Below are 19,100 nucleotides of genomic sequence, written 5' to 3' on the forward strand. Positions count from 1 at the left end.
GTAAATGCACCTATTCTCCCCCCCCCCCAAAAAAAAAACAAAACAAAACAAAACAAAACAAAAAACCCACAAAACCTAAAAAACAACCCAAAATGTCACATTTTTCTTTTGGTAGAATAAACCGCTGCTTTTAGTAGATCTGTCAGATTGAGTTCCCTGTCCTTTCTTGCCCCACCTCCTATCCTTCCTCCCCCCAGTTCAGATTTTTGGTTAACAGTTGAATTTTGAAACTCATTCAGTGGTTTTAAAATAGTGGGATGATGGGGTTTAGGACTTGCAATTAAATGCAACAACATAACCCCACATGTGAAATGTTGCTAAGGTAGGAAAAATAGAAAACAGTATGTGCTGTAAGCAGGAGTGAAACTGGCATGCTCTTCTGTTACTCATTGAAGTAGATAATATAAATAGCTAGTAACAAGTAAATGAGATTATTTCAAAGTGCTTAATTTCTGGTATTGAAGTCAGGAATAAGGGGACCTCCCCCCTACATTCCCCAACATGCTGGTAATGGAAAAATTAGATTTCAAACATCAGTAAACGTGCTAAAGAACATAGCTTAAAACTGGTTGTGGATATTCAAACACTGGCCAAAGCTATTTTTTGATACAGCTACTAAGTTTGTTCAGTTCTTGTAACACTCCATCTTTCTCTTTTTTCATGGAGTGCTTCTTTTATTATTCCATTTTTTGATAAATAGAAGCAGGAAGGATGGGCTTGTGGAAATACTCAAAAGTGCTGCTGTTTCATTGACTTTCAATGTAGTGTGAGATACCACTTTCCAAAGCACCTATGTCTAATATGCAGGACTCCTGGGTCCTCCTTTTGCTCTGCCAGTGTACCCTGTATGATTTTAACCTGGTTCCTCAGTTGTGAAATAAGGAAAAGTGCTTGTTACAGGGATATTGCAAGTCACAACTAAATGTCAGGAAAGTGACTTGAGGTCTTGGGAGTGGAGAAGAGGAGAGTATTACCAAATGAAGCGAGTAAAAGAGCAGAGCAGGAGGCCAGTGGTTGGAGCCTGTTCCTCCATCACCTTTCTTTTGTACATGCAGTGAGCCGAGTCACTTTCTCTTACTGTCCATATAGCCTTGTTCCTCAGCAAACCCCTCCCTCAAGTGCTTGCACTCTGTTCCCCAAGGCTGCCTGCTGTGTTCTTCTCTGAAGGGGTGTGTCTGGGGGATGAGGGATTTTTTTCCACAAAGTCCAACTCTTGTATTGGAATGACATGCTGTGTGTGAAGGGGATACAGGAACCTTCCATCAGAGGCAGAGCCAGGAAAGCTACTTTCTGCCCACAAGAGGGCTTGGGCAGGAGATGGAGGGGTTGATCCCCCCCTTAATCTGTTTATCACTGACCATTTTTAGTCTTTTGAAGTAGGCCCTTGCTGCTCTGGTGATGAATCATTAGCTCTCTCTGGAAAGGGAGTAAATGTGCAAGAAGAAGAGGCTTGAGACCAGTCCAAACCCAGCCTGGCAGCCATCCCCTAGGCCAAAAGTTACTACCAAGAATAAGCTACAAGAAGGGTAGGGATATGAGGGAGTGTTAACTTAATTGGGACGCTGCAACTAGAATTTTTCCAAAGCTCTCAACTCCCTTTTAAAACTCAGTGCATCACCGTAAGAAACAGCAGCTGGTTGCATGGTAATTAAGACTGTGTAAAGCTTCAGTCCCTGATTCGATTTGGTGGCCAAATCTGAATCCAGATTGAATCAGGAAACCCTTTAATCTCTCCAAATCAATTTGGACAGATTCTGCAATTCAGATGTAGATACAGCTTCAAATGTTTTTTCTACATACCTCTAGGTACTAGGAGCTCTCAACACTGCAGTGCTGGGGCAGATGCAGTATTCCAAGTACTTTTGGTTCATTTCCAGGTTTGCTGGGGAGCCCTCCACACTGCTATGGAATGCTCCATCTGCCCCAGCATCACAGCCATCATGAGCTGCACTGCTACCTCAGGGTATGCAGAAAAAGCTTTTAAAGCTGTGCCTGTACCCAAATCACTGATTCACCAAATTAGCATCAAATTGTCAGGATTCAGCTAAATCAAATCAGGGACAGTGGTCGGAATCAACTGATCAAATCACTGTCCCTGATTGGGGCCAAATCTGAATCAAATAGGGCCTGTTTTGCACAGCCCTAATGTTAATGTGACAAATTGAAGTGGCCATTTACCATCAGATGAAACATCTTATGACTGCGATGGTATCATCCAGATTTTCCCTGAATGAGGATGCAGCTTTGCCTGCAGAAGTAGTGACTGCATCCACTACTTGCTTGTTTAAGGCAGTGATTAAGCCACAGATCTTTTAAGAGTGCCATGGGGTACTACATCATGTCATTCACAAGATGAACCTAGAGACTGCAAGTAGAAAGCCATAGCTGTGGTCCTTGCAAGTTCTACTCTTTCCTATTGTGTTACTGCAATCCAAAAAAGAGCAAAAATTAAGAGCTGGCATTTTCTGTAGGAAGGGGAAGGGCTTGAATCTAAAAAGGCTGAGAACCACTGGTTAAAGGTTTCATCAAGTCTTTGTTTTCTGATATGCAGCTGGAAGTACCTTCTTTACTCTTCCCCTTCCATGCATCAGGCTCTTGACTTGGAGCTTTCTGGAGAATTGCTGTAGCCAGGGTAAGGTTCAATGTTGCTTTCACTTAAGCAGCTGCACCCAGTTCCAGGCACACTTCCTCAAGTCCAGTTTGCTACTGGGGAATAGGCAGTTGGATGTATTGGGATTCCCCCAAAATGTTCAAGTATATTGACCACTGATCACTGCAAACACCTGCACCCTCTTTTCTCTGAGGTTACCACCGGAAACCAACTTTACTATAAAATCCAAACTCTCTACTGCAGCCAGCAGCTGAGACCTACTTCACTGACTTCTCCAGCTGGAGGCCTACATTTTTATAGGAACAGAGTAACTGGCTGCATCAGCAGGTTGGGCCAACAGCCCTCAGCACAGTTTATGGGGGAAGGTAGGCTTGTCATAAGGATTGGTGTAGCCCCTGCTTCAGTACACCCCTTTTCTGCAGCCTCTTATGATCTGATCATCATGTATTAAACTTTTTAACCCATTAATTCAAGTTGCTTTAGAAGTAGCTTGGCCACAAGTGTTCACACCTGTGGATACTGAGAGATGAGTCTTTAGCCCTGTCAGGAAGGAAGCTATATCACACTCACACAGCACCCTGGAGGCATCAGAAGATGGAGGAGGAATAATTATCACAGGTTGAAGAGGCCTGTGTTTCTCCTTTGGAGGTACCTGTTAATTTAACTCTGAAGAGAGCTCCTTTCAAAGGCCTTTTGTAACTAAAAGCCATACAGCACACTTCAGAAAAAAGAACCAAGCCAAGGACATAATCATCACTGTGGGTAGGCCTGGCTTCTGCTAAAGAAATGTACTAAGTTTGCTCCCAGGACATACCCAATCTGGAAGCAGCTGCTGCAGGCAGGGGGCTTGCTTAACAGTGTCCCAGACAACTTCTTGTATAAAATATTTTAGCTCCCCTGGAGTTACAAAAAGAAAGAGAGACTTCATGAAACAAATGCATGTACAGTGAATAAGCCATTTTATTTTTGTCCTGTGCTCACACAATCTCTCTTCTTTCCCTGACAGGTCACAGATCATTAAAATAAACATTCCTAAGAGGAAAATAATTTAAAACATACACTCAGGGCTTCATTCCAACCTCCCCACACCCAACCACATCTCTTGTGCTTCAGCTCATGCATTAAAACAAAGCCATTGAATCACAGAAGGTAGAGATGGAAGAGACCTATTTGGTCCTAGCTCATCTATCTTGTACTGTCCAGTGTGAGATCATGGCACAGAAGATACAATAACCAAGTGCCCTACAGGTCTCGCCATAATGCATTCTGAGATGCAACTGCTTTTAGGATGCCTGGAACATGCATTTCTGACAGGTGTCTACTACCATGTTAGATTTCTCCAGGCACAGCAGAGCTTTGCTCAACAAGGCTCTTCCCCTGAAATCGCCACTGCCAGGTCCTCCATAGGATGCATTGTTCTGTTCAGTGCTATGCCCTCATCCCACCCACTATTACATGCACAGGACTGGCTAGGAAAGCCGTGTTAAGCTTTTCAGTTGCTGGTTAAGTCAGTACGCTCCCAGCTGTGCTATATTGTAAATACAGCTTCTAGGATTGTCTTGGTCTCAGAGACCAAGACCAACAGTGATCAAGGCACTACCCCCACCCCCCTCCTTAAAACAAAGGAAGTCAGACCAACACCTAGGGACAGAAGAGAATCCTATAATATGATCACACAGTTACACTGAGTCTGTATGGCAAAGAGAACATTGAGCAGCTTTGAACATTGGGGCTTCTCCCTTTACTCAACACACTCTAGACCCTAAAGGGAAAATGGGGTTGAAGCCCAAACACTCAAAGTGCAGTTAAACAGGAATCCTAACATGTCTAGCTCTATAAGTGACAAGCCCACGTCATGGGGTAGGAACCAGCTGCTCCCCCAGTTGTGCTGTATACTGACCAGAATTGCCACACACCACCCCCACGCACATCTCAGGCTACCCAGCAGCCAGTTCCCCAAAGCTCTTGCCTGAATAAGCCAGGAATTGGCTGCAGGGGAGCTTTAGACCACAACCCACCCCCTCCCCTTTTAACCCAAAGCAGTTCCTCAGCCAGTCAGCAGGAGAAGACAGCATTTGCATGCAGGCTACTGCGTGCCATCTCATCTAATGCATCTCGGCATCCCAGCACGGTGCTGGCTCGTCGGCAGTGACATGCTTTGTGAGTTTGGTGGGGGGGGATGCATTATTGCATTGGTTAACCCTTTCCAGTTCCACTTATTCTTGAAGTCCTAAAAGCCATAAGATAGCCAATGCTTAGAAGCTCCTCGAGAGACCCTAATAGGTCTCCCATTAAACTCCACCCCACGCCCTCCATTAAGACTTTTGACTGGAAAGGGTTAATAAGAGTCACATCTTTTTGTGTTTCCGTGTGTGCACTGGTCTGATCTAGGAAGGGAAGTTGGTTAATCTGGAATTAAGTCAGATTTAATCTCACACACTGATGTCAAAACTGGTTCAAGGGGGGAAAAAACCCAACTACCTGAAATCACAGAACTTTGGAAGTTCGGAAAAAAATGTCTCTCCTATAACTTTTTGTTTTTTAAAGTTCATTTACTCAGATCCCGTCTTACTTAAAGCCAGTCCCTAACACCAGTTGCTCCATCCTCCGCTGATTCTCACCACCAGTGATGCCAACTTGTTGCCTGTGCTCAAAGGATTCCAGGTTGTAGAGGGCGCTGGGCTTGCCCAGTGCACCATTCATTCCTCCCCAGTCACTCCCCAAGAGGAGCCATCAGAAGCACAATGTGCAGGTCCTGCACCCTCCACGTGCAGCAGTCTCTTCCTGTACACTGGCCAGCAGCAGTCATGTTTGAGAAGATATATTGGATAAGAAGGCATGAAAGTTCCTCTAAGTACTTCCAGGCTCAGCCCTTCTCCAGTTTCTAACTTTAGTGAGTTCCCCACTCCTCCCCTTTGCCTCACTTCCTCCTGTCTTTCTGTTTCCTTTCCTGCCTCCTGGCCTGCTGGTCAGCCAAGGTGCGAGGTATCAAGATAACACTGCCATCACTGGCATACTGTAGAGCATACTGGTTTGGAGAATAGGGTTGGCCATTTTCATCACGCAGGCGCCCAAACACTTCCTGGTAGAGGTTCTGCACCTTTTGTTTCATCTGGCGGATGGACTTGAGAAATTCTACCTTCTCCCTGAGCAATTTAGACTTGTCCCTCTGCAAGTCCTCCACATCCCGTTCCAGGTTCAGGATGGTGTCCAGTTTCCTCTTGCGGCAGTTCTGTGCAGCCATCTTGTTCTTACCCCTCCTCCTGATGTCCCGAATCAGGCTCAACTGTGCCTCACTGAGCTGGTACTTGGAGAGAAGTTCGTTGAACTCTTCCACAGGTAGGTTTATGATCTTATCATTGGTGAAAGGGATCTTCATGGCTCGAGCTCGATGCTCGTCCCGGCTCATCTGCTTATCCAGGAACTCTGATGGCTTCTCCTTACTGCTTTTCTTCCCTGTGTTGGGCAGTTTGGGCTCATCAGGGTCCAGAGCTCCAGGTGCCATGTTATAGGTGTGGTTGTGGCCAACATGCTCCAGATAAGGCAAGTAGTGTAGCTGTGATGGGTCCTGATAACTCATGCGGCAGAACTTGCTGTACTCTGGCTGGTATCCAACTGCCCCTTCTGTTTCTTCAAAGTCTACATTTTCAGAGTCTGAGCTGTAGCCTACAGCTCCTTCCTCAGAAAAAGAGGAGGAGGAAGAAGAGGAGGAGGAGGAGGCTTCTGAACTACTAAGCGAAGCAGGACTATGGCTGGAATCCAGAGAAAGCCCCGAGTCAGAATCAAACTCTTCTTCCAGCTGAGAGGCTTGCACTGGGTTGAAACCTTCCTCAATAGCCAAGTCCATCAAGCTGATCTCATCAAGCATGGCTTCATCTAGAAGACCCCCTAATGGATCCGGCAGCTCAGGACCACTTGTTTCATTGACTGTGCTATTTAGCTGTGAAGGAAAAAAGATCCCACTCAAGTTGGTAGATCCAAAGCTAGTGTTGAGGCCAGTAGAGTTGTCTGGAGCCAGCTGGAGCAGAGCTGAGTTGCCAGCCATGGAGGGGCTCTCAATCTCTGAGTTGAAGAGGGAAGAGAAGTCCTGTGTGCAGCTACCCAGAGATGCCTGATGCAGGCTGACATTCTGATTGATGGGAGTGTTTGGAGCAAGACTGTAGTTAGCAGTCAGCAGGTCTCCACTGGTGCCGTTGTACAGGGTTTCAGCAGTTGTGTTGTTCACTTCCATAGCCTAAAAAGAGATGAGCAGCAGTTTAGCAAATGAGCCACCCGCTGGCATCATCTTTTCTCTCCTATCTCTGACACTGCAGCCAACACCACCAAAGGCCACAGAGAGAAAAGATAACCTGCAGAGATCATGGAACAAGCTAGTTCCAGCAGCACTGGTACAGTATGTAGAACACAAAAGACAGAAAGCCTGTACCCAGGCACACCTTTATTTTGTGTACTGAGAAGAAAAAGGGGCAGTAGATACCAAGCCCCTAATAGCAACTGAACCCTAGAGCACAACTGTGTAGAACAGCCACTGCAAGGCTGGCAAACCTGCTCCAGCATTCAGACAAAGAGCAACACCTTGAGCTACAAGGGCAAATGCCCCTACATAAACATTCAGAATTCAGCATCTTGAGACATGTCAGTGTGGCAGTCTGGCTGTGTGCGCACACATGAAAGCAGAATACCCACACGTGTAAACACCTCAGCCTTGCACTGGGTACCCTCTGGAGGTAGAGAAGGGAGTCATCATTACAAGTAACCATTGTAGAGTGACTGGCATGAACAAGAACCAACCTGTATTTCCATTATAGACATGAGGTCCTGCCACTGCTGCTCCAGGTCGAACGGGGACTCTGTCTCCGTCAGAAGAGGAGACAGGAGGCCGTTCTGGATAACTGAAGACACACTCTCACTAGGCACAGCTTCGTTTAGGCTGGAGGCATCTGCAGGTGGAAACTGAATACGAAGCAGCATTAGTCCACTGTGGAAAAGCGTTAAGTTAACAACTCCCCACAAATGCTTTTTAGGTCCCAGGCAGGGAACTGCTTCCCTTCTGTTCATGACCCCCCACACCCAATTCACTGCAAACTAAGATGAAGAAGTCAGAAGCTTTCAGTTGTAACCACTGTTCCCCCTGGTTGCTTCACAGGAGCAGTGGAGCCTCCACAGATGGATTAACCCTATTTACTGCCTGTTTAGTGAACTAAGGTATGTCTGAGTTGGGGAAACAGCCACCACACCGCAGAGCTCCATCTGTCTCACCTACCAGCGAAGAGCAGGAATTTGTTCCCATCCCCATGCAGACTCACCTCAGAGTTCTCCCCAAAGGGGAAGGTAGCCTCCAGAAGTCTAAGGCACTCCTCCAGGGACAGAGCCGTCTGATCCTCCACACCAGGCACCTGGGCAACAAGGAGTCAGTTTACTTCAGCACAGCCCAATGCATTTGGAAAGTACCCAGATACAAGACAGAAGGTTTTAACCAGGGGCAGCACAGACCTGAGCACATAGCATATTCTTCAGAACCTTCATGTGTCCAACAAGCCAGAAGCCCCATCCGCTTTCACAGAATTGTCACCATCAATCCACATGTCAGAGATCCCAATGACTCTGGAGCTAGGTAACACAACCCTGGGGCAGTCCAGGGGCAAAAGGCACTCCTGCCTGGGTCCATTTCAGCCATGCATACTACAGGTGGAGAGATGTCCTCAAGGCTCTGCCCCCTCTCACAAGCACTTCCTTAAAGCAGAACAGGAGCCAGTAGCACCTGTTCCAGAGTGCTCACTGGAATAAAGCTTTGGTCAGCACTTACAGGCTCTGGCCTTGCCTCGTTTCATGGTACTAGCCCTTCTGCCTATTGTCCAGTACTGTTTATTGTGGCATCCCAATGATTTGCTCAAGGCTGCTTAGTTATTCCTCCCAGTTCACCCGTTTTGCAGCTATGTCTAGCCTAGGAGAACAGACGTGCTCTCCAGCATCACACCCTGCCTTCCACAGGGATGACAAGTACCATGTCTTGTTCCTAGCTCAATAGCAGACAGGAAAGGAAGAGCCTCAAAAGTCAGCACTCAGTGCCACTCCTAGTAAGAAGCTGGCTGCAGGCTCCCTCTCCCTCTGCTCTGCAGCGGGTGCACAAGACCCAAGACACTGCATCACACTGGGAAGGAACAAGAGTGTGACCACCAAGGCCTACTTAAGGGGCTCTTACCTGTGCAGGGAAACTCTCCCCTGTTTCTCCATCAACTAGTACGTTTCTATCCAAGATCTCATTCCCTCCGCTCCTCCAGCTGTCCCCACGCTCCCTCCCATCACTCAGCTCTTTGTCCACTTCGCTCTCCTTCTGACGGTGGCTGTAGTCAAAAATCTCTCGCCCAGCGCCAAGATCAATATCCTGTCTCCACAGGATGTCAATCAAATCGATGTCCTGAAAGACAGGCAGAATTTCATTCAGCACTTGGCCAGCTCCCCAACCACAGGAAAGACCCTCCTCTCCCCTGGGGGAGACCCCTTGTCTCTGAGGGGCAGCACTGCCAATTTAGGCTGGTACCTGCTGGCATCGTATTATGTGGCACTCCTCCATGCCAGCACACCCACTGTGACACCCTCTTGTGGCATATCATCCAGTTTCCTACCAGCCAGATCTTTCAATCAGGGCTAGACACAATCCCTCCCCCGCACAATGGCTTCTTTCACAGACTGCTGCTGGGGACCCCAGACACCATTCCTTTCAATCCTGCCTTGCACAGAACCCAGGTCCTGCAGCACACAAGAGCCAAGAGCTATTTGCCCTGCAGGGTCTCTAACAGTGGCTCTGCAAAGGGGATAGGCTAAAGAAAAAGCAGAAAACTCCAGAGAAAGAGAGACTTTCTGTCTCCTTCCTGCTCTCCATATATGCAGGTGCCTCCTCCCATCCCAGGAAAAAAGGAGTCTGCAGCTTTAACTCGGCTGGGCTGCACGATGCTGGCTGGCTGGCAAGGGCCAATTGTCATGCAGGATGGCTGCTCCATGGACGAGCTTGCATCAGCCTGTGGTGCCATTCTCGACATTTGCATAAAGGGGTGGAGTGCACTGGAGAGGAAAAACCCTGCATTTCCAGCCACCTGATGCAACTTGAGATCCTTGCTGCCGCCTGCTCTCCACACGCTACAGACAACAGAGACGCCAGCCATGCCCAGCCCTACGGCTACAGCTGAGACAGGCTCCTGCCCTGCCAAACCCCTTCGGGCTTCACCCTGAGCACCCTGCTGTGGCCCTGGTCCACATCCCCCCCTCCTGTTCTCTACAGTCCCGGAGCCCCCAAGCAAGGAATTCATGACCCTGGACTGTAACTGGACATGCCCGTTCCCCACTTCTACTTCACAGCATCATCAGGATCTGCCCCTTAGCATCACCATACTGTCTGAGCAACCTTGGGACCACAAAACCCCACCTACTGCTGCCGAACCCAGGGTACAGCCCACACCCCCTCAATGGCAGCTGGGGCTGGCTCAGTCCTCTCAGGTCTCTTAATGATGCTATGACCCAAAGCCTTACCCTGCAATTACCACCTGGGTCTGGGCAGTACTGAGTAGTTCCCACCCAGCATCCCACATCCCTGCACAGATGGGCTTTGGTCCTATTGGAAAATTAACTGCAGACTGCAGGCTGCTATCAGACAGTCTTTACTACCCCTCCCAGAACTGAGGGCTGGGCCATCTCTGCCTCCCAGACAAGGATTTTCTCCCACTTCCTTGAGACAGCAGTAATCTGGGAGCATTTTCATTTGCAGTTTATAGAAATGGAACAGAATAACCCAAAGCAGCCCCTGGCTCTACAGAACTCAACCCAAGCTCCCCAAGCACCAGGTTACAATGGCACCACACACAGTACCCCTGATATTTAGGCTCAGAGCTCACAGCCTCTAAACTCTCCCCTGATCCCATCCCCCTCAGTCCAAAAAACACTCCCCAAAAACTAGCCTCCCCCAAGGCCGAAACATCAGGTGACTGCAATGCCAGCCTCAACAAGGACCCCTGAATACCCCCAATATCCAGCACCTTGGCTGTATAACAGCTTTGACCATAGAGTTCCCCAGTCTCCGCACCCCAGGGCATCAGTGCCTTCAGCATCTCTGCCTAGCCTGGAGCAGCACACTACGCTGGGGCAGTAAAAGGGTTAAGGTAAGTGATACCTTTTTCATGTCCCCAGCTGCTGCTCATGGAGCTGTCCATGCAGATCATGGTCTATGTGGAGCGAATTCCAGGTAGGCAGAGCTGTGTGACCCGGGCAGGATGCCGCACAGACATCTCCAGTTTCAGTAACTGAGCTTTTTTTGGCAGGCTGGACCCCGGCTTGTTTGGAAGCCCCCTACAGCATGTGATCCACAGGTGCTGTGCTACAGCCAGCCCCCCACCCCCTCCTCCTGCTCCCAGCCACGATCCAATCCTCTGCCCTGCTTGTTGCTTAGGCAGGAGTTAGCCCGAATCCCCACCCCCTGCTCATTGCTGAGGCTGCAGCGAGATGGAATCCCCACCCCATGCTCAACGCCCAGGCTGCAGCGAGCCTAAATCCCCTCCCCTCCCCCGCCCGCCTGTTACCTAGGCTGCAGCCAGAGCCAATCCCCTCCCCCAGGTCACCGCTGAGGATGCGGAGGGAGCCAGTCTCCTCCCTCTGCTTGTTACCTAGGCTGCGGCGAGAGCCAATCCCATGCCCTGGGTCACTGCTGAGGATGCGGAGGGAGCCAGTCTCCTCCCTGTGCTCGTCACCTAGGCTGCGGCGAGAGCCAATCTCCTCCCCCCCCCAGGTCGCTGTGAAGGCTGCAGCGAGAAGCAGGCGTCCCCTCCTTGTGCTCCCTGCCTGGGCCTCTGTCTCCTTGAAGAGACTCTCCCACGCTAAGGTGCCCCACCCACAGCTCCCCAGGCTGGTGCAGTGGGCTTGGCAGCAGGGCACATCTCCCCACCCCTTGCTCTCCACTCCAACTGACAGCATCAGCTCGGAGCAGCAGGAGACACCCCCCACAGCCAGCCCAACCTGGCCCCCACTGCCCGGAGATCGGGTAGATAGGCCCCTTTGCCAGGAGTCTTTACATTCCCTCTGGAAGTTACTAGCAATGCAGCTCCCCCTTTCCTGATAAGCTAAGTTTCCTCCCCACCCCCTTATCAGAAGAGGAGGAAGAAAAGAACCAGATCAGCTTTGGTGAAGGACCCCCAGCCATGTCTTCCCAGGCACCACCAGGAAATGGGCCCCTGGCCTCCCCTTCCATAGGAAAAGAAAAAGAAAAAGGTCAGGACCAGAGGCTGGGAGTCAGTGATGTCTGCACATGTGCAGTGATGTCACAGGGAGGCTGGGCAGGATTTTCACATTGCATTTGCATCCCAGATGAGAGGGCAAGGGCTTGGCCACCAAGCATGGAGCAAGGACTCCAGGCTGGTGGGAGCCACAGCTTGTGGCCCAGCACTAGATTCCTCAAGGGCAGCACGCAGGCCTCACGCTGTTCAGTTATGAAATAACATGTCCACAACAGAAGTTTCTTCCGAGTCTTCGGCATTTAAGCGTTTATCCTTTATATCTTTTGGCCTAATGACTGCAGATGATCTCGTATGCTGTATAAAGATTGAATTCTTTTTTGAAAGGCTTTTGAGCTTTTCCAAGTTCCACAAGGTCCTGCCTCCCTCCTGTCAGTGTTACATTAACTGCCTTTCCATTTTTGCTGGAAATCCCTTGGTTCCCATATTATGGGACAGGGTAACTAGGAATACCCCATATATGGTCTCCATCATGCCCTCCTCATCTGTTTCCTCTCTGAAGCTCCCATCTTCTCAAGTTCTAGAAGCCTCTAATCATTTCAGTCACCAATGCCTGGATCCCTTCTGTTTCTGAAACGTCTTCATCACCAGCCACACAGCCCTTCCAGCTTTACCTTTGCGAATGTGCTCAAGTTCCCTGGGGGCCTTGGTCAAGAACTCCTGCGCATCCAAAATCCTCATCTTGAACTCCTGGTCCTTCTCTAGCCCAAGCCACTGGAATTGGGAAGTAGCATCAGAAAACCCCAGTGCCCCCCTCAAGCTCCAGATGCCACCCATGAAGCTTTTCTTCCCTCTTAGAACCAATACTTAAAAGGGGATGCAACTTACAGTCCTTAGAGGTCAAGACTGAGAGGTAAGAAGCCTCTCAGCTCCACTCCCAACTTGCTGCGTGATGCTGGACAAAGCATTGAACCTCTCTGCACTCTACCAAAAAATAACACCCAGCAATTGCACTGCTTCATATGTGGCTCTCAGAGCACTGTCACAGAGTGGGTGGAGGTCTCTGACCCCTTTTACTGAGAGTCAATCACAGAAGTAATTTACCTTCTTCAAAGGGGGAAATCTTTTTAAAGAAAAACACTGTTAGCATTAGATGCGATTCCAGCAGTCAAAAAGACGACCTGTATGACCTTGGGCTATCCTGGTTGAATGCTTGAACCACTTTGGGTCCAAGCAGGGCTGGGAAGATACGGCGTGATCTCTATTGAACCCTACAGATTATTCTAGGTGATTAACAAAGGCACCCTAACTAAACTCCCTCAGCCCAAGAGTAACAAATCTCCTGTTACCCCTCACATCCAAGGTTAACAGAAACAGTATGTCCTGGGCTGGTCACTCTATCTGGTAGGTGTCCCTAGGAACTGACTGTAAACAAGACTGCTGTGTGCAGACACAGCCAAGTGTAAGGAGATCTTATCCCTGTGCTAATACTCTGTTACCAGAGGACTGGCTGGACGGCGGCTTTGTGATACTGGGATAATACCAAACACTGACAGCTCATCACATGTTTGGCTTTTGGGTATTTTTATCCTCTTGTTGTGGAAATGTTACAGGGCCATGGTAATCCACAGGACCAGTCTTTTTCAAAGATCACCCAGCTGGACAATTCCTCTCTTCCCCAAGTCAAAGGGGAAAAAACCCAGAGAAGAGAGACTTGGGACCAAACCCCTTAAGATGCTGTAAGTGCATGCGATATGCAACTGCAAACAGCGCCCCCCTTCCAAGATACCGCACCACCTCTAAGATGACAGAACAAGATACGCCACTAGAGTCCTGCACCACACCAAGGGGGGACACTCCAGCCCCAAGATACTATATGCTTATTCTCAGAGCCAGATCTAATGTGGACTATGTGATCTGAGCAGTGTCTCAAATTTTAAGTGCCTGGAGAAATGGAAAACTGGTTTCCCCTAACCCTACCGTTCTCTGCCTGCTCCCATCCTCCTGTTTGCTTCCTCAAGGGTATCAGGAGGAGACTCAATCCACACATCTCAGGTGAACACCAATTCCAGCATCTGCCAGGAACTGCACAGCACAGCACACACACACCTAACTGCAAAGCTTTTAAGTTGCTACCAACCACACAAATGAATAGGGTTTGGGGTTCCAGACAAAACAATGATCACTTTGATAATACTCTGAAATAAGACTCCATGCTTGGTAGCTTCATGTATGGCATGTACAGCAGCAAGTATGGTCTTGCCCGCCCCTTGGGGAACACACAACGCTGTGAAGTGTGTGTACTTGGGAGAGGCGGGGCTAAAAGGCACGATTTCCTAGTACTGAATGCCAGCAGTCCTGACCACCAGAGAAATCCAGAGAAGGCACTATGTCCCAAAGGAGGTCACAGTACATCTTGTGGTTCAGTTAAAAAAAACAAAAACAAAAAAAAAAACCCACAAAAAAACCCAACTCTCTACCAGGTCTAAGCCAGGACAACGGTACAAACACAGATTGTCACGGGTGAAAGGAAAGCACATGCTTGTATAAACAGATTACACAAGGAAGGGGTTAGAATCCACAACAAAAGAGGAGCAATTGGAACGAAACGGTGTACAAATATGGACACTTTCTGTAGGGTTGGTATGTGGATTATCCAGAAATTTCACTTGCAGCAATTCAATTTGTGCTGGCCAGCACTGCAGTCTGTTCACTGCATCCTGCTCACTGCATCCTGCATATAGAAAACCGACAGTTGGAATGGCATTTTAAAATACAGCTAAGGAGGCTTCAGGAAACCAGTAATGTTATCAACCTACAGACCACAGAGATCAGCAATGGGATTCTTCTAACAATCCATACACTGGCCCTTCTACAAATGAATCCAGAGATACTGACCTCCACCCTTACATTTATATAGCACTTCCCAAAATATTTCCAGGCACAGCATCCCTATCCTAGAGCCCAAAACACAGAAGACAGAGGGCCTGGTGGTTAAAGCTTACAATGGGAGTCTGGAAACGCATTTTGCTGTTTTCACGTTGTGTGACCTTGGACAAGCCATTTCAGCCTTCACCCCCATTTCCCCATTTGCAAGAGAGGGATAAATAAATACTTCTCTCTCCAAGCAGGGAAGAAGCTAAATTTAGTATTTGTGGGAAAGGTTCTGAGTTCTCAGATGGAAGGTACTACTCCAGATGGTAATGACTACTCCAAGGTCACACAAAGTGAGCCTTGAAAACAGAAAGTGTAGTGCTTACTTTCAGTTTCCTGCTCTAAACCCCAAGCTAAACTATCAGTGTTAGGCTCAACCTTTGCATCATCCTCTGTTCTTCTCTCAGTCAAATCAGTAGGCAGGAAAAGGTCTCCTTTTCAGGCAGGCTCGGCCCCACCCAGGCTTCCTGTAGCAATATCACGCCATTCAGTAAATGTCAGATCTGAAGCCAGGTTCACCTTTTACCTCCTAGATGAGCCCTTGCACACCACTTTGGATACATTTCTGAACAGAAAATAGCATATGGAAAGAGCAGGATGGAGACCCCAGGCAATTTCATCACCTGCCTGCAAAATTTCAAAGAGATGTCCTGAAGCAGATTAGGGATCAGGACAGCAAAGCATGAAACTCTCTGTGCCCACTCCACCCTCCTCTAGACATAACATCTTGTCTGAGCTCCAAGCCATGCCATTCAGGAGAGACTGTAGTTACCATGCAAACATTAAACCATGGCACATGGTCACTAACAGCAGTGCAATATGGCCAAAGGGAAGGAAAGGCGGAACATGCCTTGACAAAGAAACCTAATGGAAAGAAAGCACAGCAGCTGCTGGGGGCCAAAACATGACTGTGTCATAGCAACCAGGAGAACACACTTCTTTGGGAAAAAAAGCAGCCAGTTTCTAATTCACCACCCTCCCCATTCCTTTATGAGGAAAACCAAGCAATAAACAGGATTTGGATAAAATCCAGAGCGGAGTGTTCCACCCGCAACTTGACACATGGGATGTAACTGTTACCCAACACAACAGAGTAAACAGGGGGAAGTATTGGATCTCGCCCACAAATACAAAGTTACAGTCGACAGACTGATTTCTTGACCGCCTTCCCCAATTTCAGACCAAGATCCCATAGATCAAAATTGAAAGAATCTAGATCCTGCCAAGTCCAGCTTAAGTTCAGTGCCCTGGGATTCACCAGTCAGGGCCTGGCTTTCAGAAGCACCCAGTACACACGGGTCCTGCTCTCACAGGAACCACTGAATGCTCAGCCCCTCTGGAAATCAGGCTCTAAGCTACTCCTTTCCTTGAGGTCCTCCAGGAAACATTTCCCCTTCTTTTCTAGCACACATCTCACATAAAAAGGGAGCTGCCTACCTCTTTGGTCAGGTCTCCATTCACTGGAGGTGCCACCGCTCCTAAGTCTTCCAATTCTTCACCAAATCCCTGCTCAGCTCCGTTCTCCCTTACAACATTGTCAGGATTGGGCCCGTCCTGCAAGCCACTGCCATTCTCTAGGGCGATGCCCGAGCTGGGCTGGGTACTGGATACAGAACCCTCAGGATCTCGATGTACCAGCCAGGCATTTACTTCAGTGGTGGGCACTTCAAACCTGTCCAGGGCCCTCACTTGATTGAGAAGCCTCCGAGCAGTGAAATAATAGTCCAGGTCTACGCTTTTTGGATGGATGCCATATCCGTCCAAGGTGTTCCGCAGGTTGTGGAACTGGGTCTGAGTGTAAGCAGAGCTCTGACCCAGAATGATTTCCCTCAGAGGGGGAAGCTGCGAATTCAGGTAGGTGTCCACGTCCACACGAACTCCTATCAAGCTCAGTAGAATGGTGAACTGGATGAGTCCTTCAGTGAAATATTTCTTCAGAGAAAGCATTTCTAAAGGAAGGGGGAAGCAAAACAAAGAGGGGTGGAAGGTTTAAAAACCCCCAGTCAAAACAAGAGTCCGCACAGTAAGTTTTATGCACACACACAATGCAAGTGTTAAAAATATCACAATTCAACAAGAGTTCAAAGAAAATTAAAAGCCTGGGTTCTGAGGTCATTCCAGGGTTCCTTTTTAATTCCTAAGCATTCAGAGGCCATCAGGTTACTCATGAGTCCATTAAAAAACCTAAATCTCCACAAGCAATAAAATATACCCTGGAAACAACCTCCACCCTTCCAGTGCTCTTTCCTCCTCTTCAGAACTTCAACTGTTTTATAACACACAGTCAATGCAGCTACATATAAACCCACGTGACTTACTGTCTGAAAAGTCCACATACAGCAACTTCCTTTCGCCTTGCTGATGCCCAGCAGCAGCTCCTGAATGGGACGTGTTCTCCGGGACAGCTGCCTCTCCTCTCTCCCTCCTCCTGGCGTGAGACGTTTCCTGAAGGAGCTTGCAAAGAGTCAAAGTTCCAACTACCGAACAGATTCAAAGACTCCTCCGTAACTGGCTGTGGTTTCGTCAGAAGCTGAAATATAACCAGAGAACAAATATGATAACAAGCTGATGAGAGACACCACCCCACACGTCAGATATGTAGCTACTATACTGGGAAACAACAGCTTTACTGCTCTATCGGAACCAAACACAAAACAAAACTCATTTCACTCGAAAGGCTGGTTTCCTAATATAACATCCACAGAAGCACATACTGAACAAAGGTTGTTACCTTCTGTGTCAAAACTGTGGAACCCCCCTCCCTGCTCTATTCTTAGTCTAATACGTCAACTTCCCCTCTCTCTGGGGCAGGATTCCTGCTCCAACCCCCTTTCACTCCCTAGCCCAGTTTTCAGTGATACTATAAACAACCATCAGGGGCTTTCCATGGGAAAAATTAAAATCAGCATTCGTGACTGCTGCACAGCCAATGAAAACAACATCGCAGCACAACAGGGCTGCCTCTTTCCTATGCAGTCCTTTCTCTTCTACTTCCCTGATCCATGTAGAGCAGGGGCTTTTTTTTTTCCTTTTTGTTTTTTTAAAGGCATACTGATAATGCCTTCCTGCCACAAAGTGACCTTCTCCATCAAGTCACCCACACGTCCAGTGCCCCACATAGAAGGATGCAGGTCTCGATTTCTAGCAAAACACCATTTAAACTTCCCCTTCAGAGCCCACTCCTAGTCCTCTCCCACCAAGAGCCCCTATTGTTATTTTTTTTTTTAAATAGGTCCCAAATGGTGCCTGATGTGAAGTCACCCACAAAAAAGGCTGGAGGTTTGCTGTGACAGATTCCAGCCCTTGGGTGCCCAACCTGAGCAGAAGTGAGCAGAAGCAGGAGTTGGGAGCAAGTAACTTTGGTTTAAATTAACCTGTAATCACATCTCCCAGGTCCATCCTCTGCAGGCACAAGACCCCCTTGAGGGGAGACAAAAACAATTTCAAGTCCCATGACACGCAATTACAGCCCCAAGTGTCTGGTTAAGCAACTCTCTCCGTTCCTAGTGCTCATTGCTGATTAATAAGGGGGATCCCATCCCTGGCCCCTTTCCCTTGGCACTTGCAGGGGGAGTTTGAGGAGTTCTTAGGATCACAGAGAAGCAGGGCTGGAAGGGACCTCCAGAGGTCATCTCCTCCCACCCCCTGCCCAAGCCAGGATCCTCCCTATCCAAACCATAATCTAAACTCTACATAAAACAACCATCAACCCTGACAACACAGACCTAACCTGCCACAGGTAAAGCAGGGGAACCAGGACAGCCAAGGCCCCACGTCTATGAAACATTGTCCATACAGGCTCAAGAGATCCCAGTGGGAGGGCTGTGCCCCACCCCCACATCAAAAGGCCCATGAGTGTGCCCCCCCCATCCCCACGTAACAATCCAGCTGCTTTTGCCCCTTCAATCCCAGCACGTGGGTCACCAGCCTTTTTTTTGAGAGCTCCCACATCATTCCCTCCACTGGCAATTTTGTCCCACGGCAGCTTCCCCACAGAGATGCCGCCGTAGCCCCGAATTGTAGAATCACAGAGAAGCAGGTCCAGAAGGGACCTGGGGAGGCCATCTAGCCACCCCCCGCCCTCCAGTAGGATCATCCCTACCCAAACCACCCTCCTCCACCCTTTACCTCACAGTGCCGCCAACCCTGACACAAGGCAGACCTCCCTCCCCGCCAGGGCCGCACCCCAGTGCCAACCCCCCCGCGCCAGGGAGGCGGCATGGGGCTGCCCCCCTGCCCCGGCCTAGCCCTGACATGACCAGCAGCACCTGCCATCAAGGCCACGTGCTGCTGCTGCTCCGGGCCCCTCAGCCCCGCCCCATGCCCCTCGCCCCCCG

The 19,100-nt window shown here is 48.8% G+C and overlaps 1 protein-coding gene across 2 annotated transcripts in view; it reads right to left on the reverse strand.

The window, feature by feature from the left end:
• Positions 1–3,553: 3,553 nt before the first annotated feature.
• NFE2L1 (nuclear factor, erythroid 2 like 1) overlaps positions 3,554–19,100 on the reverse strand; it is a 35,657-nt gene continuing 20,110 nt past the window's right edge. For both annotated transcript variants that reach the window (XM_019523689.1, XM_019523688.1), the window contains exons 2-7: positions 17,082–17,293; positions 16,201–16,712; positions 8,814–9,029; positions 7,918–8,007; positions 7,403–7,564; positions 3,554–6,845 (exon numbers count right to left, since the gene is read on the reverse strand). In XM_019523689.1, coding sequence (XP_019379234.1) covers positions 5,532–6,845; positions 7,403–7,564; positions 7,918–8,007; positions 8,814–9,029; positions 16,201–16,710 — 2,292 coding nt within the window. In that variant the 5' untranslated portion in view covers positions 16,711–16,712; positions 17,082–17,293 and the 3' untranslated portion in view covers positions 3,554–5,531. The remainder of the gene's footprint in view (positions 6,846–7,402; positions 7,565–7,917; positions 8,008–8,813; positions 9,030–16,200; positions 16,713–17,081; positions 17,294–19,100) is intronic.

Source organism: Gavialis gangeticus, unplaced genomic scaffold, assembly GCF_001723915.1.
Source record: "Gavialis gangeticus isolate Ggan-Ray unplaced genomic scaffold, GavGan_comp1, whole genome shotgun sequence".
Taxonomy (NCBI): domain Eukaryota; kingdom Metazoa; phylum Chordata; order Crocodylia; family Gavialidae; genus Gavialis; species Gavialis gangeticus.